At 40.4% G+C, this 27,595-nt stretch overlaps 1 protein-coding gene across 1 annotated transcript in view; it reads left to right on the forward strand.

Moving 5' to 3' along the window:
- Nucleotides 1-19,991, forward strand: part of LOC128657868 (zinc finger protein 25-like) — a 202,093-nt gene extending 182,102 nt beyond the window's left edge. The window contains exon 10 of the mRNA XM_053712297.1: nt 19,255-19,991. Coding sequence (XP_053568272.1) covers nt 19,255-19,991 — 737 coding nt within the window. The remainder of the gene's footprint in view (nt 1-19,254) is intronic.
- The last annotated feature ends 7,604 nt before the right edge of the window (nt 19,992-27,595 follow it).

The raw sequence follows: 27,595 nt of genomic DNA on the forward strand, positions 1-27,595 counted from the left end.
CATTCTCTTTGCCGTTGCACAGGCAACATCTCCACGGAGATGGTGAAGAGTATGTGGTGATTAGTTGTAGTTTTTTATTCTACTATCAAGAGTTTGTTATTTTAAAATAGTGCTGGTATGTACTATTTACTCTGAAACAGAAAAAGATGAAGAGTTCTGTTTGTGAGAGGAATATGATTTTAGCAGCAGTAACTAAAATCGTTTGCTGTTTCCACATAGGACTGTTGAGATGAAATAACTTCAGTTGGGGGAAACAGTTAGCAGACTTTTCTGCTTAAGGTATGACTAGCCATTTTTCTAACAAGACTGTGTAATGCTGGAAGGCTGTCATTTCCCCTCATGGGGACCGGTAAGCCATTTTCTTAGCCTAAAACAAACAGAATAAAGGGCTTAATATGGGCTATAAAACTGGTAGACATTTTTATGGGCAAGATCGATTGCTTTATTTGGGCATTTTATAAAGATTGATGTTGATATTCACACTTATAAAATTTGGGGAATGTTTTTTTAACGTCAGGCACTGGTTTAGACACCTTTTCAGTCAGGAAGGGCCTTCCCTGTAGTAGGCTGAGCCTCATTTCTTTCATGTAATTAACAAGAGTCCATGAGCTAGTGACGTATGGGATATACATTCCTACCAGGAGGGGCAAAGTTTCCCAAACCTTAAAATGCCTATAAATACACCCCTCACCACACCCACAAATCAGTTTTACAAACTTTGCCTCCAAGGGAGGTGGTGAAGTAAGTTTGTGCTAGATTCTACGTTGATATGCGCTCCGCAGCAAGTTGGAGCCCGGTTTTCCTCTCAGCGTGCAGTGAATGTCAGAGGGATGTGAGGAGAGTATTGCCTATTGAATGCAGTGATCTCCTTCTACGGGGTCTATTTCATAAGGTTCTCTGTTATCGGTCGTAGAGATTCATCTCTTACCTCCCTTTTCAGATCGACGATATACTCTTATATTTACCATTTCCTCTACTGATTCTCGTTTCAGTACTGGTTTGGCTTTCTACAAACATGTAGATGAGTGTCCTGGGGTAAGTAAGTCTTATTTTCTGTGACACTCTAAGCTATGGTTGGGCACTTTATTTATAAAGTTCTAAATATATGTATTCAAACATTTATTTGCCTTGACTCAGAATGTTCAACTTTCCTTATTTCCAGACAGTCAGTTTCATATTTGGGATTATGCTTTAATTATCATATTTTTTCTTACCTCAAAAATTTGACTTTTTCCCTGTGGGCTGTTAGGCTCGCGGGGGCTGAAAATGCTTCATTTTATTGCGTCATTTTTGGCGCGGACTTTTTTGGCGCAAAAATTCATTTCCGTTTCCGGCGTCATACGTGTCGCCGGAAGTTGCGTCATTTTTTGACGTTATTTTGCGCCAAAAAATGTCGGCGTTCCGGATGTTGCGTCATTTTTGGCGCAAAAAGCATTTAGGCGCCAAATAATGTGGGCGTCTTTTTTGGCGCCAAAAAATATGGGCGTCGCTTTTGTCTCCACATTATTTCAGTCTCATTTTTCATTTGCTTCTGGTTGCTAGAAGCTTGATGTTTGGCATTTTTTTCCCATTCCTGAAACTGTCTTATAAGGAATTTGATCTATTTTGCTTTATATGTTGTTTTTTCTCTTACATATTGCAAGATGTCTCACGTTGCATCTGAGCCAGAAGATACTACAGGAAAACCTCTGCCTGCTGGATCTACCAAAGCTAAGTGTATCTGCTGTAAACTTTTGGTAGCTATTCCTCCAGCTGTTGTTTGTATTAAATGTCATGACAAACTTGTTAATGCAGATAATATTTCCTTTAGTGATGTACCATTGCCTGTTGCAGTTCCCTCAACATCTAAGGTGCAGAATGTTCCTGATAACATAAGAGATTTTGTTTCTGAATCCATAAAGAAGGCTTTGTCTGTTATTTCTCCTTCTAGTAAACGTAAAAAGTCTTTTAAATCTTCTCTTTCTACAGATGAATTTTTAAATGAACACCATCATTCTGATTCTTTGGACTCTTCTGGTTCAGAGGATTCTGTCTCAGAGATTGATGCTGATAAATCTTCATATTTATTTAAGATGGAATTTATTCGCTCTTTACTTAAAGAAGTACTAATTGCTTTAGAAATAGAGGATTCTAGTCCTCTTGATACTAATTCTATACGTTTAGATAAGGTTTTTAAAGCTCCTGCGGTTATTCCAGAAGTCTTTCCTGTTCCTAATGCTATTTCTGCAGTAATTGCTAAGGAATGGGATAGATTGGGTAATTCATTTACTCCTTCTAAACGTTTTAAGCAATTATATCCTGTTCCGCCTGACAGGTTAGAATTTTGGGACAAAATCCCTAAAGTTGATGGGGCTATTTCTACCCTTGCTAAACGTACTACCATTCCTACATCAGATGGTACCTCGTTTAAGGATCCTTTAGATAGAAAAATTGAATCTTTTCTAAGAAAAGCTTATCTATGTTCAGGTAATCTTCTTAGACCTGCTATATCATTGGCTGATGTTGCTGCAGCTTCAACTTTTTGGTTGGAAACTCTAGCGCAACAAGTAACAAATCGTGATTCTCATGATATTATTATTCTTCTCCAGCATGCTAATAATTTCATCTGTGATGCCATTTTTGATATTATTAGAGTTGATGTTAGATTTATGTCTCTGGCTATCTTAGCCAGAAGAGCTTTATGGCTTAAGACTTGGAATGCTGATATGGCTTCTAAATCAACTCTACTTTCCATTTCTTTCCAGGGAAACAAATTATTTGGTTCTCAGTTGGATTCTATTATTTCAACTGTTACTGGTGGGAAAGGAACTTTTTTACCACAGGATAAAAAGTCTAAAGGTAAAAACAGGGCTAACAATCGTTTTCGATCCTTTCGTTTCAACAAAGAACAAAAGCCTGATCCTTCGTCCTCAGGAGCAGTTTCAGTTTGGAAACCATCTCCAGTCTGGAATAAATCCAAGCCTGCTAGAAAGGCAAAGCCTGCTTCTAAGTTCACATGAAGGTACGGCCCTCATTCCAGTTCAGCTGGTAGGGGGCAGGTTACGTTTTTTCAAAGAAATTTGGATCAATTCTGTTCACAATCTTTGGATTCAGAACATTGTTTCAGAAGGGTACAGAATTGGTTTCAAGATGAGACCTCCTGCAAAGAGATTTTTTCTTTCCCATGTCCCAGTAAATCCAGTGAAAGCTCAAGCATTTCTGAATTGTGTTTCAGATCTAGAGTTGGCTGGAGTAATTATGCCAGTTCCAGTTCCGGAACAGGGGATGGGGTTTTATTCAAATCTCTTCATTGTACCAAAGAAGGAGAATTCCTTCAGACCAGTTCTGGATCTAAAATTATTGAATCGCTATGTAAGGATACCAACGTTCAAGATGGTAACTGTAAGGACTATATTGCCTTTTGTTCAGCAAGGGAATTATATGTCCACAATAGATTTACAGGATGCATATCTGCATATTCCGATTCATCCAGATCATTATCAGTTCCTGAGATTCTCTTTTCTAGACAAGCATTACCAATTTGTGGCTCTACCGTTTGGCCTTGCTACAGCTCCAAGAATTTTCACAAAGATTCTCGGTGCCCTTCTGTCTGTAATCAGAGAACAGGGTATTGTGGTATTTCCTTATTTGGACGATATCTTGGTACTTGCTCCGTCTTTACATTTAGCAGAGTCTCATACGAATCGACTTGTGTTGTTTCTTCAAGATCATGGTTGGAGGATCAATTTACTAAAAAGTTCTTTGATTCCTCAAACAAGGGTAACCTTTCTGGGTTTCCAGATAGATTCAGTGTCCATGACTCTGTCTTTAACAGACAAGAGACGTCTAAAATTGATTACAGCTTGTCGAAACCTTCAGTCACAATCATTCCCTTCGGTAGCCTTATGCATGGAAATTCTAGGTCTTATGACTGCTGCATCGGACGCGATCCCCTTTGCTCGTTTTCACATGCGACCTCTTCAGCTCTGTATGCTGAACCAATGGTGCAGGGATTACACGAAGATATCTCAATTAATATCTTTAAAACCGATTGTTCGACACTCTCTAACGTGGTGGACAGATCACCATCGTTTAATTCAGGGGGCTTCTTTTGTTCTTCCGACCTGGACTGTAATTTCAACAGATGCAAGTCTCACAGGTTGGGGAGCTGTGTGGGGATCTCTGACGGCACAAGGAGTTTGGGAATCTCAGGAGGTGAGATTACCGATCAATATTTTGGAACTCCGTGCAATTTTCAGAGCTCTTCAGTTTTGGCCTCTTCTGAAGAGAGAATCGTTCATTTGTTTTCAGACAGACAATGTCACAACTGTGGCATACATCAATCATCAAGGAGGGACTCACAGTCCTCTGGCTATGAAAGAAGTATCTCGAATTTTGGTTTGGGCGGAATCCAGCTCCTGTCTAATCTCTGCGGTTCATATCCCAGGTGTAGACAATTGGGAAGCGGATTATCTCAGTCGCCAAACGTTGCATCCGGGCGAATGGTCTCTTCACCCAGAGGTATTTCTTCAGATTGTTCAATTGTGGGGGCTCCCAGAGATAGATCTGATGGCCTCTCATCTAAACAAGAAACTTCCCAGGTATCTGTCCAGATCCCGGGATCCTCAGGCGGAGGCAGTGGATGCATTATCACTTCCTTGGAAGTATCATCCTGCCTATATCTTTCCGCCTCTAGTTCTTCTTCCAAGAGTAATCTCCAAGATTCTGAGGGAATGCTCGTTTGTTCTGCTAATAGCTCCGGCATGGCCTCACAGGTTTTGGTATGCGGATCTTGTCCGGATGGCATCTTGCCAGCCATGGACTCTTCCGTTAAGACCAGACCTTCTGTCACAAGGTCCTTTTTTCCATCCGGATCTGAAATCCTTAAATTTAAAGGTATGGAGATTGAACGCTTGATTCTTGGTCATAGAGGTTTCTCTGACTCCGTGATTAATACTATGTTACAGGCTCGTAAATCTGTATCTCGAGAGATATATTATAGAGTCTGGAAGACTTATATTTCTTGGTGTCTTTCTCATCATTTTTCTTGGCATTCTTTTAGAATACCGAGAATTTTACAATTTCTTCAGGATGGTTTGGATAAGGGTTTGTCCGCAAGTTCTTTGAAAGGACAAATCTCTGCTCTTTCTGTTCTTTTTCACAGAAAGATTGCTATTCTTCCTGATATTCATTGTTTTGTACAAGCTTTGGTTCGTATAAAACCTGTCATTAAGTCAATTTCTCCTCCTTGGAGTTTGAATTTGGTTCTGGGAGCTCTTCAAGCTCCTCCGTTTGAACCTATGCATTCATTGGACATTAAATTACTTTCTTGGAAAGTTTTGTTCCTTTTGGCCATCTCTTCTGCTAGAAGAGTTTCTGAATTATCTGCTCTTTCATGTGAGTCTCCTTTTCTGATTTTTCATCAGGATAAGGCGGTGTTGCGAACTTCTTTTGAATTTTTACCTAAAGTTGTGAATTCCAACAACATTAGTAGAGAAATTGTGGTTCCTTCATTATGTCCTAATCCTAAGAATTCTAAGGAGAAATCATTGCATTCTTTGGATGTTGTTAGAGCTTTGAAATATTATGTTGAAGCTACGAAATCTTTCCGTAAGACTTCTAGTCTATTTGTTATCTTTTCCGGTTCTAGGAAAGGCCAGAAAGCTTCTGCCATTTCTTTGGCATCTTGGTTGAAATCTTTAATTCATCTTGCCTATGTTGAGTCGGGTAAAACTCCGCCTCAAAGAATTACAGCTCATTCTACTAGGTCAGTATCTACTTCCTGGGCGTTTAGGAATGAAGCTTCGGTTGACCAGATCTGCAAAGCAGCAACTTGGTCTTCTTTGCATACTTTTACTAAATTCTACCATTTTGATGTATTTTCTTCTTCTGAAGCAGTTTTTGGTAGAAAAGTTCTTCAGGCAGCGGTTTCAGTTTGAATCTTCTGCTTATGTTTTTTGTTAAACTTTATTTTGGGTGTGGATTATTTTCAGCAGGAATTGGCTGTCTTTATTTTATCCCTCCCTCTCTAGTGACTCTTGTGTGGAAAGATCCACATCTTGGGTAGTCATTATCCCATACGTCACTAGCTCATGGACTCTTGTTAATTACATGAAAGAAAACATAATTTATGTAAGAACTTACCTGATAAATTCATTTCTTTCATATTAACAAGAGTCCATGAGGCCCACCCTTTTTTGTGGTGGTTATGATTTTTTTGTATAAAGCACAATTATTCCAATTCCTTATTTTATATGCTTCGCACTTTTTCTTATCACCCCACTTCTTGGCTATTCGTTAAACTGATTTGTGGGTGTGGTGAGGGGTGTATTTATAGGCATTTTAAGGTTTGGGAAACTTTGCCCCTCCTGGTAGGAATGTATATCCCATACGTCACTAGCTCATGGACTCTTGTTAATATGAAAGAAATGAATTTATCAGGTAAGTTCTTACATAAATTATGTTTTTCGCGCCATTACTGAGCAGTTTCTTTTGAGAGCAGGACATGCAGCTGCATGTGTGTGGGTCTGAAAGTATTTGAAAAGGTTCCTAGAAGGCTTCATTTGGTATCGTATACCCCCGGGTTTGGTAAAGTCGCAGCAAAGGCTGGAGCTGGGACTGTAGAGGGGTTAAAACTTTAACCGGCTCCGGTTTCTTCAAATTTGGGGTGCAATGCTTTGAATGCTTTAAGACACTGTGGTGAAAATTTGGTTAAATTTGAACAATTCCTTCATAGTTTTTCACATATTCAGTAATAAAGTGTGCACTGTTTAAAATTTAAAGAGACAGTAACGTTTTTGTTTAAAAACGGTTTTTGTACTTTATTGACAAGTTTAAGCCTGTTTAACATGTCTGTGCCTTCAGATACGCTATGTTCTGTATGTATGGAAGCCAATGTGTCTCCCCCTTCAAAATTGTGTGATAATTGTGCCATAGCGTCCAAACAAAGTAAGGACAGTACTGCCACAGATAGTAAAGTTGCCCAAGATGATTCATCAGATGAAGGGAGTAGACATAGTTCTACATCATCTCCTTCTGTGTCTACACCAGTTTTGCCCACGCAGGAGGCCCCTAGTACTTCTAGCGCGACAATGCTTATTACTATGCAACAATTGACGGCAGTAATGGATAACTCCATAGCAAATATTTTATCCAAAATGCCTGCATATCAGAGAAAGCGCGATTGCTCTGTTTTAAACACTGAAGAGCAGGAGGGCGCTGATGATAATTGTTCTGTCATACCCTCACACCAATCTGAAGGGGCCATGAGGGAGGTTTTGTCAGATGGGGAAATTTCAGATTCAGGTAGAATTTCTCAACAGGCAGAACCTGATGTTGTGACATTTAAATTTAAATTAGAGCATCTCCGCGCACTGCTTAAGGAGGTGTTATCTACTCTGGATGATTGTGACAACCTGGTCATTCCAGAAAAATTGTGCAAGATGGACAAGTTCCTAGAGGTTCCGGTGCACCCCGACGCTTTTCCTATACCCAAGCGGGTGGCGGACATAGTGAATAAGGAGTGGGAGAAGCCCGGCATACCTTTTGTTCCCCCTCCTATATTTAAGAAATTATTTCCTATGGTCGACCCCAGAAAGGACTTATGGCAGACAGTCCCTAAGGTCGAGGGGGCAGTTTCTACACTAGCCAAGCACACTACTATTCCTATCGAGGATAATTGTGCTTTCAAAGATCCTATGGATAAAATATTGGAGGGTTTGCTTAAAAAGATTTTTGTACAGCAAGGTTACCTCCTGCAACCTATTTTGTGCATTATTCCTGTCACTACAGCAGCGTGGTTCTGGTTCGAAGAACTAGAAAAGTCGCTCAGTAGAGAGACTCCGTATGAGGAGGTTATGGACAGGGTTCACGCACTTAAGTTAGCTAATTCCTTTATTTTAGATGCCGCTTTGCAGTTAGCTAGATTAGCGGCGAAAAATTCTGGGTTTGCAATTGTGGCGCGCAGAGCGCTCTGGCTAAAGTCTTGGTCAGCGGATGTATCTTCCAAGACAAAATTGCTTAATATCCCTTTCAAGGGTAAAACTCTTTCTTTCATGTAATTAGCAAGAGTCCATGAGCTAGTGACGTATGGGATATACATTCCTACCAGGAGGGGCAAAGTTTCCCAAACCTCAAAATGCCTATATATACACCCCTCACCACACCCACAATTCAGTTTTACAAACTTTGCCTCCGATGGAGGTGGTGAAGTAAGTTTGTGCTAGATTCTACGTTGATATGCGCTCCGCAGCAAGTTGGAGCCCGGTTTTCCTCTCAGCGTGCAGTGAATGTCAGAGGGATGTGAAGAGAGTATTGCCTATTTGAATGCAGTGATCTCCTTCTACGGGGTCTATTTCATAGGTTCTCTGTTATCGGTCGTAGAGATTCATCTCTTACCTCCCTTTTCAGATCGACGATATACTCTTATATATACCATTACCTCTGCTGATTCTCGTTTCAGTACTGGTTTGGCTTTCTACAAACATGTAGATGAGTGTCCTGGGGTAAGTAAATCTTATTTTCTGTGACACTCTAAGCTATGGTTGGGCACTTTGTTTATAAAGTTCTAAATATATGTATTCAAACATTTATTTGCCTTGACTCAGAATGTTCAACTTTCCTTATTTTTCAGACAGTCAGTTTCATATTTGGGATAATGCATTTGAATTAATCATTTTTTTCTTACCTTCAAAATTTGACACTTTTTTCCCTGTGGGCTGTTAGGCTCGCGGGGGCTGAAAATGCTTCATTTTATTGCGTCATTCTTGGCGCGGACTTTTTGGCGCAAAAATTCTTTTCCGTTTCTGGCGTCATACGTGTCGCTGGAAGTTGCGTCATTTTTTTGACGTTATTTTGCGCCAAAGATGTCGGCGTTCCGGATGTGGCGTCATTTTGGCGCCAAAAGCATTTAGGCGCCAAATAATGTGGGCGTCTGATTTGGCGCTAAAAAATATGGGCGTCGCTTTTATCTCCACATTATTTAAGTCTCATTTTTTATTGCTTCTGGTTGCTAGAAGCTTGTTCTTGGCATTTTTTCCCATTCCTGAAACTGTCATTTAAGGAATTTGTTCAATTTTGCTTTATATGTTGTTTTTTCTCTTACATATTGCAAGATGTCTCACGTTGCATCTGAGTCAGAAGATACTACAGGAAAATCGCTGTCTAGTGCTGGATCTACCAAAGCTAAGTGTATCTGCTGTAAATTTTTGGTAGCTATTCCTCCGGCTGTTGTTTGTATTGATTGTCATGACAAACTTGTTAATGCAGATATTTCCTTTAGTAAAGAACCATTGCCTGTTGCAGTTCCTTCAACATCTAAGGTGCAGAATGTTCCTGATAACATAAGAGATTTTGTTTCTGAATCCATAAAGAAGGCTATGTCTGTTATTTCTCCTTCTACTAAACGTAAAAAATCTTTTAAAACTTCTCTCCCTACAGATGAATTTTTAAATGAACATCATCATTCTGATTCTGATGACTCTTCTGGTTCAGAGGATTCTGTCTCAGAGGTTGATGCTGATAAATCTTCATATTTATTTAAAATGGAATTTATTCGTTCTTTACTTAAAGAAGTACTAATTGCTTTAGAAATAGAGGATTCTGGTCCTCTTGATACTAATTCTAAACGTTTGGATAAGGTATTTAAAGCTCCTGTGGTTATTCCAGAAGTTTTTCCTGTTCCTAATGCTATTTCTGCAGTAATTTCCAAAGAATGGGATAAATTGGGTAATTCATTTACTCCTTCTAAACGTTTTAAGCAATTATATCCTGTGCCGTCTGACAGATTAGAATTTTGGGACAAAATCCCTAAAGTTGATGGGGCTATTTCTACCCTTGCTAAACGTACTACTATTCCTACGTCAGATGGTGCTTCGTTTAAGGATCCTTTAGATAGGAAAATTGAATCCTTTCTAAGAAAAGCTTATCTGTGTTCAGGTAATCTTCTTAGACCTGCTATATCTTTGGCTGATGTTGCTGCAGCTTCAACTTTTTAGTTGGAAACTTTAGCGCAACAAGTAACACATCATGATTCTCATGATATTATTATTCTTCTTCAGCATGCTAATAATTTTATCTGTGATGCCATTTTTGATATTATCAGAGTTGATGTCAGGTTTATGTCTCTAGCTATTTTAGCTAGAAGAGCTTTATGGCTTAAAACTTGGAATGCTGATATGGCTTCTAAATCAACTCTACTTTCTATTTCTTTCCAGGGTAACAAATTATTTGGTTCTCAGTTGGATTCTATTATTTCAACTGTTACTGGTGGGAAAGGAACTTTTTTACCACAGGATAAAAAATCTAAAGGTAAAAACAGGGCTAATAATCGTTTTCGTTCCTTTCGTTTCAACAAAGAACAAAAGCCTGATCCTTCATCCTCAGGAGCAGTTTCAGTTTGGAAACCATCTCCAGTCTGGAATAAATCCAAGCCAGCTAGAAAGGCAATGCCTGCTTCTAAGTCCACATGAACGTGCGGCCCTCATTCCAGCTCAGCTGGTAGGGGGCAGGTTATGTTTTTTCAAGGAAAGTTGGATCAATTCTGTTCACAATCTTTGGATTCAGAACATTGTTTCAGAAGGGTACAGAATTGGTTTCAAGATGAGACCTCCTGCAAAGAGATTTTTTCTTTCCCGTGTCCCAGTAAATCCAGTAAAAGCTCAAGCATTTCTGAATTGTGTTTCAGATCTAGAGTTGGCTGGAGTAATTATGCCAGTTCCAGTTCCGGAACAGGGGATGGGGTTTTATTCAAATCTCTTCATTGTACCAAAGAAGGAGAATTCCTTCAGACCAGTTCTGGATCTAAAAATATTGAATTGTTATGTAAGGATACCAACGTTCAAGATGGTAACTGTAAGGACTATCTTGCCTTTTGTTCAGCAAGGGAATTATATGTCCACAATAGATTTACAGGATGCATATCTGCATATTCCGATTCATCCAGATCATTATCAGTTCCTGAGATTCTCTTTTCTGGACAAGCATTACCAGTTTGTGGCTCTGCCGTTTGGCCTAGCTACAGCTCCAAGAATTTTTACAAAGGTTCTCGGTGCCCTTCTGTCTGTAATCAGAGAACAGGGTATTGTGGTATTTCCTTATTTGGACGATATCTTGGTACTTGCTCAGTCTTTACATTTAGCAGAATCTCATACGAATCGACTTGTGTTGTTTCTTCAAGATCATGGTTGGAGGATCAATTTACCAAAAAGTTCATTGATTCCTCAGACAAGGGTAACCTTTCTGGGTTTCCAGATGGATTCAGTGTCCATGACTCTGTCTTTAACAGACAAGAGAAGTCTAAAATTGATTGCAGCTTGTCGAAACCTTCAGTCACAATCATTCCCTTCGGTAGCTTTATGCATGGAAATTCTAGGTCTTATGACTGCTGCATCGGACGCGATCCCCTTTGCTCGTTTTCACATGCGACCTCTTCAGCTCTGTATGCTGAATCAATGGTGCAAGGATTACACAAAGATATCTCAATTAATATCTTTAAAACCGATTGTTCGACACTCTCTAACATGGTGGACAGATCACCATCGTTTAATTCAGGGGGCTTCTTTTGTGCTTCCGACCTGGACTGTAATTTCAACAGATGCAAGTCTCACAGGTTGGGGAGCTGTGTGGGGATCTCTGACGGCACAAGGAGTTTGGGAATCTCAGGAGGTGAGATTACCGATCAATATTTTGGAACTCCGTGCAATTTTCAGAGCTCTTCAGTTTTGGCCTCTTCTGAAGAGAGAATCGTTCATTTGTTTTCAGACAGACAATGTCACAACTGTGGCATACATCAATCATCAAGGAGGGACTCACAGTCCTCTGGCTATGAAAGAAGTATCTCGAATTTTGATTTGGGCGGAATCCAGCTCCTGTCTAATCTCTGCGGTTCATATCCCAGGTATAGACAATTGGGAAGCGGATTATCTCAGTCGCCAAACGTTGCATCCGGGCGAATGGTCTCTTCACCCAGAGGTATTTCTTCAGATTGTTCAAATGTGGGAACTTCCAGAAATAGATCTGATGGCGTCCCATCTAAACAAGAAACTTCCCAGGTATCTGTCCAGATCCCGGGATCCTCAGGCGGAGGCAGTGGATGCATTATCACTTCCTTGGAAGTATCATCCTGCCTATATCTTTCCGCCTCTAGTTCTTCTTCCAAGAGTAATCTCCAAGATTCTGAAGGAATGCTCGTTTGTTCTGCTGGTAGCTCCGGCATGGCCTCACAGGTTTTGGTATGCGGATCTTGTCCGGATGGCCTCTTGCCAACCATGGACTCTTCCGTTAAGACCAGACCTTCTGTCACAAGGTCCTTTTTTCCATCAGGATCTCAAATCCTTAAATTTAAAGGTATGGAGATTGAACGCTTGATTCTTGGTCAAAGAGGTTTCTCTGACTCTGTGATTAATACTATGTTACAGGCTCGTAAATCTGTATCTAGAGAGATATATTATAGAGTCTGGAAGACTTATATTTCTTGGTGTCTTTCTCATCATTTTTCTTGGCATTCTTTTAGAATACCGAGAGTATTACAGTTTCTTCAGGATGGTTTAGATAAGGGTTTGTCTGCAAGTTCCTTGAAAGGACAAATCTCTGCTCTTTCTGTTCTTTTTCACAGAAAGATTGCTATTCTTCCTGATATTCATTGTTTTGTACAAGCTTTGGTTCGTATAAAGCCTGTCATTAAGTCAATTTCTCCTCCTTGGAGTTTGAATTTGGTTCTGGGGGCGCTTCAAGCTCCTCCATTTGAACCTATGCATTCATTGGACATGAAATTACTTTCTTGGAAAGTTTTGTTCCTTTTGGCCATCTCTTCTGCCAGAAGAGTTTCTGAATTATCTGCTCTTTCTTGTGAGTCTCCTTTTCTGATTTTTCATCAGGATAAGGCGGTGTTGCGAACTTCTTTTGAATTTTTACCTAAAGTTGTGAATTCCAACAACATTAGTAGAGAAATTGTGGTTCCTTCATTATGTCCTAATCCTAAGAATTCTAAGGAGAAATCGTTGCATTCTTTGGATGTTGTTAGAGCTTTGAAATATTATGTTGAAGCTACTAAATCTTTCCGAAAGACTTCTAGTCTATTTGTTATCTTTTCCGGTTCTAGAAAAGGCCAGAAAGCTTCTGCCATTTCTTTGGCATCTTGGTTGAAATCTTTAATTCATCTTGCCTATGTTGAGTCGGGTAAAACTCCACCTCAGAAAATTACAGCTCATTCTACTAGGTCAGTTTCTACTTCCTGGGCGTTTAGGAATGATGCTTCGGTTGATCAGATTTGCAAAGCAGCAACTTGGTCCTCTTTGCATACTTTTACTAAATTCTACCATTTTGATGTATTTTCTTCTTCTGAAGCAGTTTTTGGTAGAAAAGTACTTCAGGCAGCGGTTTCAGTTTGAATCTTCTGCTTATGTTTTTCATTAAACTTTATTTTGGGTGTGGATTTTTTCAGCAGGAATTGGCTGTCTTTATTTTGTCCCTCCCTCTCTAGTGACTCTTGTGTGGAAAGATCCACATCTTGGGTAGTCATTATCCCATACGTCACTAGCTCATGGACTCTTGCTAATTACATGAAAGAAAACATAATTTATGTAAGAACTTACCTGATAAATTAATTTCTTTCATATTAGCAAGAGTCCATGAGGCCCGCCCTTTTTTTTTGTGGTGGTTATGATTTTGTATAGAGCACAATTATTCCAATTCCTTATTTTATATGCTTTCGCACTTTTTTATCACCCCACTTCTTGGCTATTCGTTAAACTGAATTGTGGGTGTGGTGAGGGGTGTATTTATAGGCATTTTGAGGTTTGGGAAACTTTGCCCCTCCTGGTAGGAATGTATATCCCATACGTCACTAGCTCATGGACTCTTGCTAATATGAAAGAAATGAATTTATCAGGTAAGTTCTTACATAAATTATGTTTTTTGGGCCAGAATTGAAAGAGATTATCTCAGACATCACTGGGGGTAAGGGCCACGCCCTCCCACAAGATAGGCCTTTCAAAGCCAAGAATAAGTCTAATTTTCGTTCCTTTTGCAATTTCAGGAACAGACCGGCCTCCAACTCTGCAGCCTCTAGACAAGAGGGTAATGCTTCGCAAACCAAACCAGCTTGGAAACCGATGCAAGGCTGGAACAAGGGTAAGCAGGCCAAGAAACCTGCTGCTGCTAACAAGACAGCATGAAGGAGTAGCCCCCGATCCGGGACCGGATCTAGTAGGGGGCAGACTCTCTCTCTCTTCGCTCAGGCTTGGGCAAGAGATGTTCAGGATCCCTGGGCACTAGAAATAGTTTCTCAGGGTTATCTTCTGGAATTCAAGGAACTACCCCCAAGGGGAAGGTTCCACATGTCTCACTTATCCTCAAACCAAATAAAGAGACAGCCATTTTTACATTGTGTAGAAGACCTGTTAAAAATGGGAGTGATACACCCAGTTCCAACCGTGGAACAAGGAATGGGGTTTTTCTCAAATCTGTTTGTGGTTCCCAAAAAAAGAGGGAACTTTCAGACCAATTCTGGATTTAAAGATCCTAAACAAATTTCTCAGAGTGCCATCGTTCAAAATGGAAACCATTCGAACGATTTTACCTACAATCCAGGAGGGTCAATTTATGACTACCGTGGATCTAAAGGATGCGTATCTACATATTCCTATCCACAAAGATCATCATCAGTTCCTAAGGTTCGCCTTTCTGGACAAACATTACCAGTTTGTGGCTCTCCCATTCGGGCTAGCCACTGCTCCAAGGATTTTCACAAAGGTACTCGGGTCCCTTCTAGCGGTCCTAAGACCAAGGGGCATTGCAGTGGCACCTTACTTGGACGACATTCTGATACAAGCGTCGTCTCTTTCAAAGGCAAAGGCTCACACAGACATCGTTCTGGCCTTTCTCAGATCTCACGGATGGAAAGTGAACATAGAAAAAAGTTCCCTCTCTCCGTCGACAAGAGTTCCTTTCTTTGGGACAATAATAGATTCTTTAGAAATGAAGATTTTCCTGACAGATGTCAGAAAGTCAAAGCTTCTAAACGCTTGTCAAGTTCTTCACTCTTTTCTACGGCCTTCCATAGCTCAGTGCATGGAAGTAGTAGAGTTGATGGTTGCAGCAATGGACATAGTTCCTTTTGCTCGAATTCATCTAAGACCATTACAACTGTGCATGCTCAAACAGTGGAATGGGGACTATACAGACTTGTCCCCAGTGATTCAAGTAGATCAGGAGACCAGAGACTCACTCCGTTGGTGGCTGACCCAGGATCACCTGTCCCAGGGAATGAGCTTCCGCAGACCAGAGTGGGTCATCGTCACAACCGACGCCAGTCTATTAGGCTGGGGCGCGGTCTGGGACTCACTGAAAACTCAGGGCCTATGGTCTCGGGAAGAGTCTCTTCTCCCGATAAACATTCTGGAACTGAGAGCGATATTCAATGCTCTCCAGGCTTGGCCTCAACTAGCAAAGGCCAGATTCATAAGATTCCAATCAGACAACATGACGACTGTTGCTTACATCAATTATCAGGGGGGAACAAGGAGTTCCCTGGCGATGAGAGAAGTGACCAAAATCATAAAATGGGCGGAGGATCACTCCTGCCACCTATCTGCGATCCACATCCCAGGAGTGGAAAACTGGGAGGTGGATTATCTGAGTCGTCAGACATTCCATCCGGGGGAGTGGGAACTCCACCCGGAGATATTTGCCCAGTTGACTCAATTGTGGGGCATTCCAGACATGAATCTAATGAGTCTCGTCAGAACTTCAAGGTTCCTTGCTACGGGTCCAGATCCAGGGATCCCAAGGCGACTCTAGTGGATGCATTAGTAGCGCCTTGGTCCTTCAACCTAGCTTATGTGTTTCCACCGTTTCCTCTCCTTCCCAGGCTCATAGCCAGGATCAAACAGGAGAAGGCCTCTGTGATTCTGATAGCTCCTGCGTGGCCACGCAGGACTTGGTATGCAGACCTGGTGAATGTCATCGGCTCCACCATGTAAGCTACCTTTGAGACAGGATCTTCTAGTACAAGGTCCATTCGAACATCCAAATCTAGTTTCCCTTCAGCTAACGGCCTGTAAATTGAACGCTTGATTTTATCTAAGCGTGGGTTTTCAGATTCTGTAATAGATACTCTGATACAAGCCAGAAAACCTGTAACTAGGAAGATTTACCATAAAATATGGAAAAGATATATCTGTTGGTGTGAATCCAAGGGATTCTCATGGAGTAAGATCAAAATTCCTAGGATCCTTTCTTTTCTCCAAGAAGGTTTGGATAAGGGATTGTCAGCGAGTTCTCTAAAGGGACAGATTTCTGCTTTATCTGTCTTATTACACAAACGACTGGCAGCTGTGCCTGATGTTCAAGCTTTTGTTCAGGCTTTGGTCAGGATCAAGCCTGTTTACAGACCTTTGACTCCTCCCTGGAGTCTGAATTTAGTTCTTTCAGTTCTTCAAGGGGTTCCGTTTGAACCTCTACATTCCATAAATATCAAGATGTTATCTTGGAAAGTTCTGTTTTTGGTTGCTATCTCTTCTGCTAGAAGAGTTTCTGAATTATCTGCTCTGCAGTGTAATCCGCCCTATCTGGTGTTCCATTCAGATAAGGTTGTTTTGCGTACTAAACCTGGTTTCCTTCCAAAGGTTGTTTCCAACAAGAATATTAACCAGGAAATAGTTGTGCCTTCTTTGTGTCCGAATCCAGTTTCAAAGAAGGAACGTTTGTTACACAATCTAGATGTAGTTCGTGCTCTAAAGTTCTATTTAGAAGCTACAAAGGATTTCAGACAAACGTCTTCTCTGTTTGTCGTTTATTCTGGCAAGAGGAGAGGTCAAAAAGCTTCTGCTACCTCTCTTTCCTTTTGGCTGAAAAGCATCATCCGATTGGCTTACGAGACTGCCGGACGGCAGCCTCCTGAATGCATCACAGCTCACTCTACTAGGGCTGTGGCTTCCACATGGGCCTTCAAGAACGAGGCTTCTGTTGATCAGATATGTAAGGCAGCGACTTGGTCTTCCCTGCACACTTTTGCCAAATTCTACAAATTTGATACTTTTGCTTCTTCGGAGGCTATTTTTGGGAGAAAGGTTTTGCAAGCCGTGGTGCCTGATTGGCTCCCTCCCTTCATCCGTGTCCTAAAGCTTTAGTATTGGTTCACACAAGGTATGGATGACGCCGTGGACCGGACACACCAATGTTGGAGAAAACAGAATTTATGCTTACCTGATAAATTACTTTCTCCAACGGTGTGTCCGGTCCACGGCCCGCCCTGGTTTTTTTAATCAGGTTTGATGAATTTATTTCTTTAACTAAAGTCACCACGGCACCTTATAGTTTCTCCTGTTTTTTCTCCTGTCCGTCGGTCGAATGACTGGGGTGGGCGGAGCCTAGGAGGGACTATATGGACAGCTTTTGCTGTACTCTTTGCCATTTCCTGTTGGAGAAGAGATATTCCCACAAGTTATGGATGACGCCGTGGACCGGACACACCGTTGGAGAAAGTAATTTATCAGGTAAGCATAAATTCTGGTTTTTTTTTTAGAGTTATCTTATGACTAACATTCAGATTGGTTCAAGTGAAGTTGATATGTCATGTGGTTTGGCAGCCATTTTGAATTGTTCAATGCTTAACAATATTTTAAAATTAATAATAAAACAGAAACAGTTTTACAAACATGCTTTATTTTTGCTATGTTTATTGACTACTATGGTGAGAACTATTGTGCACAATATGGAGGCTGTCTATCATATGATCTGGCAGCCATTTTGTTTTACGTGAACATTTTGAAAATCTATTTTCTCTGCAACTGCTTATGTTAGAACTGCGAAGCTTGCTGTATAGCCTTATATTGTGACTTAGAGTTACAGTTGTTCATGTTGAAGGAATTGGTCACAAGCTGTGGCAGCCATATTGGCTTACGCAAAAAATGTGTTTTCTTTGCAACCACTTATGTTAAAGCTGTGACATTTGCTGTATAACCATATGTTGTGACCTAGAGTTACATCTGTTCATGTTGAAAGTATTTGTCATATCGTGTGGCAACCATTTTGAAAAACGCAAACATTTTGAAAATTTGTTTTCTTTCCATCTGCTTATGATATGTTCCACCTTTTTTATAGCTTTATAGTGTGACTTAGCTGCTTGTATGCCATTGCAAAAGCGATGCGCTTGGCCACCTTTATCACTGCTTGCAGCTATATTTATTAATAATCCTGCTAAAAAAGGGAGCTAGAAAGGGAGTCAATGTGCTAGAGTTGCAAGTGGTGAAGATTCCTGCATCTTCCACAATGCTATTTGGTCTGTGAGAAGCCCCCATTTTCCCTGTCTTCCTAGGTCACCCTGCATCTATTTTGAAGACTTTCTGCATCTTAGCATGTTGTATTAGCTCCCATGGCATTTCCCTAAATCTCATGAAACATACTTGAGGCTCTACTTAACTTAACAGACAGGATCTTATCCCACCCTGGGTTGTGCCAGAAATTGAGCCAGGTCTTCTAAGTCTTTTTGTGTTAAATAAATATTCTTTTATATTTCTCTGACTCCTCAGTATTAATATATATTGTGTAATCTTTGTTAAAGGGACAGTCTAGTCAAAATTAAACTTTCATGATTCAGATAGGGAATGCAATTTTAAACCATTTTCTAATTCAAATTTTATCATCAAATTTGCTTTATTCTCGGTATTCTTTGTTGAAAGCTAAGGCTTATATGCTAATTTCTAAAACCTTTAAGGCCTCCCCTTATTTCAATGCATTTGGCAGTTTTTCACAGCTAGAGGGCGTAAGTTCATGTGTGCCATACAGATAACATTGTGATCACGCCCATGGATTTACAAGCGAGAGGGCACTGATTGGCTAAATGCTGAATTGAAATAAGGGGGCAGTCTGCAAAGGCTTAGATACAAGGTAATCACAGAGGTAAAAAGTATATTAATATAACCATGTTGGTTATGCAAAACAGGGGAATGGGTAATAAAGGGATTGTCTATCTTTTTAAACAATAACAATTCTGGAGTAGACTGTCCCTTTAAGCCAGTGTCTTCTGTGTAGTGTCATAGGAGCACCATCTAGTGGCCTAAATCTAAAACTGCACTATTTTATTTAGTAAAAATATTCCTTAATGTCCACTAAATTGCTCTTAAGCCTTAGCATGGATGCTGGGGAAAGTGTATAGGGTCATAGCCAGTCCCTTACCCTTGTAGTAGACACTAATTCAGAACAGTTAATGGTTTAAGATAAAATTATTATATAATTAATAAATAACATCACTGCCATTGTATTTCTTGTTAACAGGTGAATTCACAAACTGCAATAATCCTAGTCGTGGTCAAAGTGCTGATGTTTCTTTCAATCTTCATCAAAATTTAAGACGTCACATGGGGAATGTATGTTCTGAATGTGGGAAATGTTTTACCTGTAAGTCACAACTTACTAGACATCAGAAATATCACAAAGGAGAGAAACCATTTTCATGTTCTGAGTGTGGAAAATGTTTTACTGTAAAATCAGATCTTGGTATGCATCAGAGAATTCATACAGGGGAGAAAGCCTATTCATGTTCTGAGTGTGGGAAACGATTTTCTAAGAAATCACATCTTACTGAGCATCAGCCAATGCATACAGGAGAGAAAGCATTTTCATGTTTGGACTGTGGGAAATGTTTTACTCTAAAATCAAATCTTACTAAGCATCAGAAAATTCATACCGGGGAGAAAGCATTTTCATGTTCTGAATGCGGGAAATGTTTTATTCAGAAATCAAATCTTATTTCACATCAGAGAATTCATACAGGAGAGAAAGCATTTTCATGTTCAGAGTGTGAGAAATCTTTTTCTAAAAAATCAAGTTTTGTTAAGCATCAGAAAATCCATTTAGTGGAGAAAGGATTTTCATATTCTGAATGTGGGAAATGTTTAAATCAGAATTTATCTAATAATAATGATGATCAGAAAGTTAATAGCGTAGAGAGAGGATTTTCATGTTCTGACTGTGGGAAATGTTTTACTCAGAAAACAAATCTTATTACTTAGAAAATTCATACAGGAATGAGAGAATTTTCAGGACTTAGGAAAGGTTTTACTCTGAAATCACATCAGGAAATTCGTACAGGGAAAAATAATTCTCATGTTCTGAATGTGAAATGTTTTACTCAGAAGAGCAAATATTATTACTCATTAGAAAATCCATATTAAAGGAAATCAGAGCTTAAAAGGATACTAAACCCAAATGTTTTTTCCCAAGATACGGATAGAGCATGCAATTTTTAAGCAACTTTCCAATTTTCTCCTATTAGCAAATATTCTTCGTTCTCTTGGTATCTATATTTGAAAATGAAGGCATGAAAGCTTTGGAGCCGGGCCATTTTTGGTTTAGCACCCTGGAAAGCGCTTGCTGGCTACATTTAGCTATCCAATCAGTAAGCGCTACCCAGGTGCTGTGAACCTTAAATGGGTCGACTCCAAAGCTTTCATTCCTGCTTTTTCAAAAAAAAGATAGAGAGAATGAAGAAAAATTGATAATAGGAGTAAATTAGAAAGATGCTTTAATTTGAATACTCTATCAGAATCATGAAAGATAAAATGTGGGTTTAGTATCCCTTTAACCTTGTACATGCAAAGTGTGGCAGTCATCTGTGCAATGATGTAAGTATTGTTGAAGACATTCAGGTGATCACTGAGGTGACATTGTTTTGCTATCTGGAATTTAAATTTACTGGATATCAATTGTTCTTCGTTCTCTTGGTATGCTTTGTTAAATGAACAGCAATGCACTACTGGTTGCTGACTGAACACTTGGGGTGAGCCAATGACAATCGGAGTGTGTATGTATGTGTGTGTGTATATATGATATATACATACAGTGGACATAAGTCTACACACCCCTGTTAAAATGGCAGGTGTCTGTGATGTAAAAGAAAATGAGACAAAGATAAATCATTTCAGAACTTTTTCCACCTTTTAATGTGACCTATAAACTGTACAACTCAATTGAAAAACAAACTGAAATCTTTTAGGTAGAGGGAAGTAAAAATAAAATATGGTTGCATAAGTGTGCAACTTAAACTAATACTTTGTTGAAGCAACTTTTGATTTTATTACAGCACTCAGTCTTTTGGGGTATGAGTCGATCAGCATGGCACATCTTGACTTGGCAAGATTTGCCCACTCTTCTTTGCAAAAACACTCCAAATCTGTCAGATTGCGAGGGCATCTCCTGTGCACAGCCCTCTTCAGATCACCCCACAGATTTTCGATTGGATTCAGGTCTGGGCTCTGGCTGGGCCATTCAAAAATTTTAATCTTCTTCTGGTGAAGCCATTCCTTTGTTGATTTGGATGTATGCTTTTGGTCGTTGTCATGCTGAAAGATGAAGTTACTCTTCATGTTCAGCTTTCTAGCAGAAGCCTGAAGGTTATGTGCCAATATTGATTGGTATTTGGAACTGTTCATAATTCCCACTACCTTGAATAAGGCCCCAGTTCCAGCTGAAGAAAAACAGCCCCAAGGCATGATGCTGCCACCACCATGCTTCACTGTGGGTATGGTGTTCTTTTGGTGATGTGTAGTGTTGTTTTTGCGCCAAACATATCTTTTGGAATTATTGCCAAAAAGTTCAACCTTGGTTTCATCAGACCATAAAACCTTTTCTCACATGCTTTTGGGAGACTTCAGATGTGTTTTTGCTCAATTTAGCTGGGCTTAGATGTTTTTCTTCGTAAGAAAAGGCTTCAGTCTTACCCCAAAGCCCAAACACATGAAGAATACGGGAGATTGTTGTCACATGTACCACACAGCCAGTACTTGCCAGATATTCCTGCAGCTCCTTTAATGTTGCTCTAGGCCTCTTTGGTAGCCTCCCAGACAAGTTTTCTTCTCGTCTTTTCATCAATTTTGGAGGGACATCCAGTTCTTGATAATGTCATTGTTGTGCCATATGTCCCCACTTGATGATGACTATCTTCACTGTGTTCCATGGTATATCTAATGCCTTGGAAATTCTTTTGTACCCTTCTCCTGACTGATACCTTTTAACATTGAGATCCCTCTGATACTTTAGAAGCTCTCTGCGGACCATGGCTTTTGTGTAGGACGCGACTAAGAAAATGTCAGGAAAGACCTACTAGAACAGCTGAACTTTATTCAGGGTAATCAGAGGCACTTTAAATTATGGCAGGTGTGTACTGACTCTTATTTAACATGGTTTTGAATGTAATTGCTTAATTCTGAACACAGCTACATCCCCAGTTATGCAACCACATTATTTTAGTTTTTTTTGTTTACTTTCCTCCACCTTAAAGATTTCAGTTTGTTTTTCAATTGAGTTGTGTACTTTATAGGTCACATTAAAGGTGGACAAAGTTCTGAAATGATTTATCTTTGTCTAATTTTTTAACATCACAGAAACCTGACATTTTAACAGGGGTGTGTAGACTTTTTAAATCCACGGTGTGTGTGTGTGTATATATATATATATATATACATACATACAACCACCAATCAGCTACTAGGTTCTTTGATGCTCCTGAGTTTTCATAGATAAACCTTTCTGCAAAGAATACCAAGAGAAAGAAGCAAGTTAAATAATAGAAGTGAATTAGAAAGTTTTTCAAAATTGTATCTGAATAATGAAATAAACATTTTGGGTTTAATGTCCCTTTTAAGATAGCCTCCCTAGCAGCATAAAATACATAATGCTGAAATATAACAAAAACATTAATTATGCTTACCTGATAATGTCATTTCCATCTGTGGGAGAAGAGTCCACTGCTTCATTCATTACTTGTGGGAATTAAGAACCTGGCCACCAGGAGGAGGCAAAGACACCCCAGCCAAAGTCTTAAATACTTCCCCCACTCCCCTCAACCCCAGTCATTCTGCCAAGGGAACAAGGAACAGTAGGAGAAATATCAGGGTATAAATGGTGCCAGAAGAATAATATTAAATGGAGGTCCGCCCCCCGGAGAAACGGGCGGGAGCAGTGCACTCTCCTCCTACAGATGGAAATGAAATTATCGGGTAAGCATAATTTATGTTTTCCATCTTAATGGGAGGAGAGTCCACTGCTTCATTCATTACTTGTGGGAACAAATACCCAAGCTCTAAAGTACACTTGAATGAAAAAAACTGGAGGGAAAAAGAAGGCGGACCCTATACTGAGGGCACCACAGCCTGCATAAAATGTGTAAATTCTTGCAAAAGTATGTAAAGAAGACAAAGTAGCTGCCTTACAAAACTGCTCGATAGAAGCCTCATTCTTAAGGCCCAAGGAGAGGCCACAGCTCTAGTTGAATGAGCCGTAATCCTCAGAGGAGGCTTATGTCCCACTGTCTCATTGCGAAACAGAAGACACTCCTCGGCAAAAAGATAAGGAAGTTGAAGAGGCCCTCTGACCCCCACGCTTCCCGGAAAGAGAACAAACCGAGAAAGAGTTTGTCTAAATTCCTTTGTGGCCTGAACTTCAAGGCACAAACCACATACGTTAAATGTTCCTACGACAAAGAAAAAGTAGGACATAGGAAGGAACCACAATCTCTTGATTGATGTTGCAAATTGACACAATCTTAGGAATAAAACCTAACTAGGTTTGTAGAACAGCCTTATCAGCATGGAAAGCCAAATAAGGAGGGACGCATTGCAAGGCAGTAAACATAGATATTCTGCGCACAGAAGCAATTGCCCGTAGAACAGGAACCTTCCAAGACATAATTTAATGTCCACTTCATGCATAGGCTCCAATGGAGCCTGTGCAAAACCCAAAGAACAAGATTTAAACTCGAAGAAGGAGCAATAGATCTAAACACAGGTCTGATCCTTAACAAGTGACTGCACATCAAGCTTGGCAAACCTCCTGTGCAGTAACACAGACAGGACAGAATCCACATCTTATGACAGATGCGACGAGTAACCAGTTACGAGCTTGAATGAGAGTAAAATAGCACTCTCAGAAAACCCTATCTTGGCTAGGACTAAGCGTTCAATCTCCACGCAGTCAGCGGATTGAAGAAGACAAAGGAGAGATTTTGAATGGTCCATTCTCCGAAAGATTTCTTCTGTTAAGTGTGATCAGTCCACGGGTCATCATTACTTCTGGGATATTACTCCTCCCCAACAGGAAGTGCAAGAGGATTCACCCAGCAGAGCTGCATATAGCTCCTCCCCTCTACGTCACTCCCAGTCATTCTCTTGCACCCAACGACTAGATAGGATGTGTGAGAGGACTATGGTGATTATACTTAGTTTTATATCTTCAATCAAAAGTTTGTTATTTTAAAATAGCACCGGAGTGTGTTATTATCTCTCTGGCAGAGTTTGAAGAAGAATCTACCAGAGTTTTTGTTATGATTTTAGCCGGAGTAGTTAAGATCATATTGCTGTTTCTCGGCCATCTGAGGAGAGGTAAACTTCAGATCAGGGGACAGCGGGCAGATGAATCTGCATAGAGGTATGTAGCAGTTTTTATTTTCTGACAATGGAATTGATGAGAAAATCCTGCCATACCGATATAATGTCATGTATGTATACTTTACACTTCAGTATTCTGGGGAATGGTACTTCACTAGAATTACACTGTAAGAAATACATAAAGCTGTTTAATAACTAGAGATTATGTTTAACGTTTTTGCTGGAATGTAAAATCGTTTTCATTTGCTGAGGTACTGTGTGAATAAATGTTTGGGCACTATTTTTCCACTTGGCAGTTGCTTAATCTGTTTTCTGACAGTTTCTGTTCTCCCTCACTGCTGTGTGTGAGGGGGAGGGGCCGTTTTTTGGCGCTTTTACTATGCATCAAATATTTCAGTCAGCAACTCATTGTATTCCCTGCATGATCCGGTTCATCTCTACAGAGCTCAGGGGTCTTCAAAACTTATTTTGAGGGAGGTAATTTCTCTCAGCAGAGCTGTGAGAATTATAGTTTGACTGAGATAAAAAACGTTTATTCTGTAATTTGTTTCCTGCTTTCAGAATTTGTTATCTTTGCTAATGGGATTAAACCTTTGCTAAAGTTGTGTTGTTTACAAGGATTGAGGCTATAACTGTTTCAATTTATTAATTTTCAACTGTCATAGATCTTCTGTGCTTCTTAAAGGCACAGTACGTTTTAATATTATTCTAATTGAATTGTATTTCCAAGTTGCAAGTTTATTTGCTAGTGTGTTAAACATGTCTGATTCAGAGGATGATACCTGTGTCATTTGCTGCAATGCCAAAGTGGAGCCCAATAGAAATTTATGTACTAACTGTATTGATGCTACTTTAAATAAAAATCAATCTGTACAAATTGAACAAATTTCACCAAACAACGGGGGGAGAGTTATGCCGACTAACTCGCCTCACGTGTCAGTACCTACATCTCCCGCTCAGAGGGAGGTGCGTGATATTGTAGCGCCGAGTACATCTGGGCGGCCATTACAAATCACATTACAGGATATGGCTACTGTTATGACTGAGGTTTTGGCTAAATTACCAGAACTAAGAGGTAAGCGTGATCACTCTGGGGTGAGAACAGAGTGCGCTGATAATATTAGGGCCATGTCAGACACTGCGTCACAGGTGGCAGAACATGAGGACGGAGAACTTCATTCTGTGGGTGACGGTTCTGATCCAAACAGACTGGATTCAGATATTTCAAATTTTAAATTTAAACTGGAAAACCTCCGTGTATTACTAGGGGAGGTGTTAGCGGCTCTGAATGATTGTAACACAGTTGCAATACCAGAGAAAATGTGTAGGTTGGATAAATATTTTGCGGTACCGACGAGTACTGAGGTTTTTCCTATACCTAAGAGACTTACTGAAATTGTTACTAAGGAGTGGGATAGACCCGGTGTGCCGTTCTCACCCCCTCCGATATTTAGAAAAATGTTTCCAATAGACGCCACCACAAGGGACTTATGGCAAACGGTCCCTAAGGTGGAGGGAGCAGTTTCTACCTTAGCTAAGCGTACCACTATCCCGGTGGAGGATAGCTGTGCTTTTTCAGATCCAATGGATAAAAAGTTAGAGGGTTACCTTAAGAAAATGTTTGTTCAACAAGGTTTTATATTGCAACCCCTTGCATGCATTGCGCCGATCACGGCTGCAGCGGCATTCTGGATTGAGTCTCTGGAAGAGAACATTGGTTCAGCTACTCTGGACGACATTACGGACAGGCTTAGAGTCCTTAAACTAGCTAATTCATTCATTTCGGAGGCCGTAGTACATCTTACTAAACTTACGGCGAAGAATTCAGGATTCGCCATTCAGGCACGTAGGGCGCTGTGGCTAAAATCCTGGTCAGCTGATGTTACTTCTAAGTCTAAATTGCTTAATATACCTTTCAAAGGGCAGACCTTATTCGGGCCCGGGTTGAAAGAGATTATCGCTGACTTTACAGGAGGTAAAGGCCATGCCCTGCCTCAGGACAAAGCCAAAGCCAAGACTAGACAGTCTAATTTTCGTTCCTTTCGTAATTTCAAAGCAGGAGCAGCATCAACTTCCTCTGCACCAAAACAGGAAGGAGCTGTTGCTCGCTACAGACAAGGCTGGAAACCTAACCAGTCCTGGAACAAGGGCAAGCAGACTAGGAAACCTGCTGCCGCCCCTAAAACAGCATGAATTGAGGGCCCCCGATCCGGGATCGGATCTAGTGGGGGGCAGACTTTCTCTCTTCGCCCAGGCTTGGGCAAGAGATGTTCAGGATCCCTGGGCGCTACAGATAATATCTTAGGGATACCTTCTGGACTTCAAATACTCTCCTCCAAGAGAGAGATTTCATCTGTCAAGATTGTCAACAATCCAGACAAAGAAAGAGGCGTTTCTACGCTGCGTACAAGAGCTCTTGTTAATGGGAGTAATCCATCCAGTTCCACGATCAGAACAGGGACAGGGGTTTTACTCAAATCTGTTTGTGGTTCCCAAAAAAGAGGGAACTTTCAGACCAATCCTGGACTTAAAGATCCTAAACAAATTCCTAAGAGTTCCATCGTTCAAGATGGAGACTATTCGGACAATTTTACCTATGATCCAAGAAGGTCAGTACATGACCACTGTAGATTTAAAAGATGCTTACCTTCACATACCGATTCACAAAGATCATTATCGGTACCTAAGGTTTGCCTTCCTAGACAGGCATTACCAGTTTGTGGCTCTTCCATTCGGATTGGCTACAGCTCCAAGAATCTTCACAAAGGTTCTGGGTGCTCTTCTGGCGGTACTAAGACCGCGGGGAATCTCGGTAGCTCCATACCTAGACGACATTCTGATACAAGCTTCAAGCTTTCAAACTGCCAAGTCTCATACAGAGTTAGTGCTGGCATTTCTAAGGTCACATGGATGGAAGGTGAACGAAAAGAAAAGTTCACTCGTTCCACTCACAAGAGTTCCCTTCCTGGGGACTCTTATAGATTCTGTAGAAATGAAGATTTACTTGACAGAGGACAGGCTAACAAGACTTCAAAGTGCTTGCCGCACCCTTCATTCCATTCAACACCCGTCAGTGGCTCAATGCATGGAGGTAATCGGCTTAATGGTAGCGGCAATGGACATAGTACCCTTTGCACGCTTACACCTCAGACCACTGCAACTGTGCATGCTAAGTCAGTGGAATGGGGATTACTCAGACTTATCCCCTTCTCTGAATCTGGATCAAGAGACCA

Source organism: Bombina bombina, chromosome 4 (genome assembly GCF_027579735.1).
Source record: "Bombina bombina isolate aBomBom1 chromosome 4, aBomBom1.pri, whole genome shotgun sequence".
NCBI lineage: Eukaryota > Metazoa > Chordata > Amphibia > Anura > Bombinatoridae > Bombina > Bombina bombina.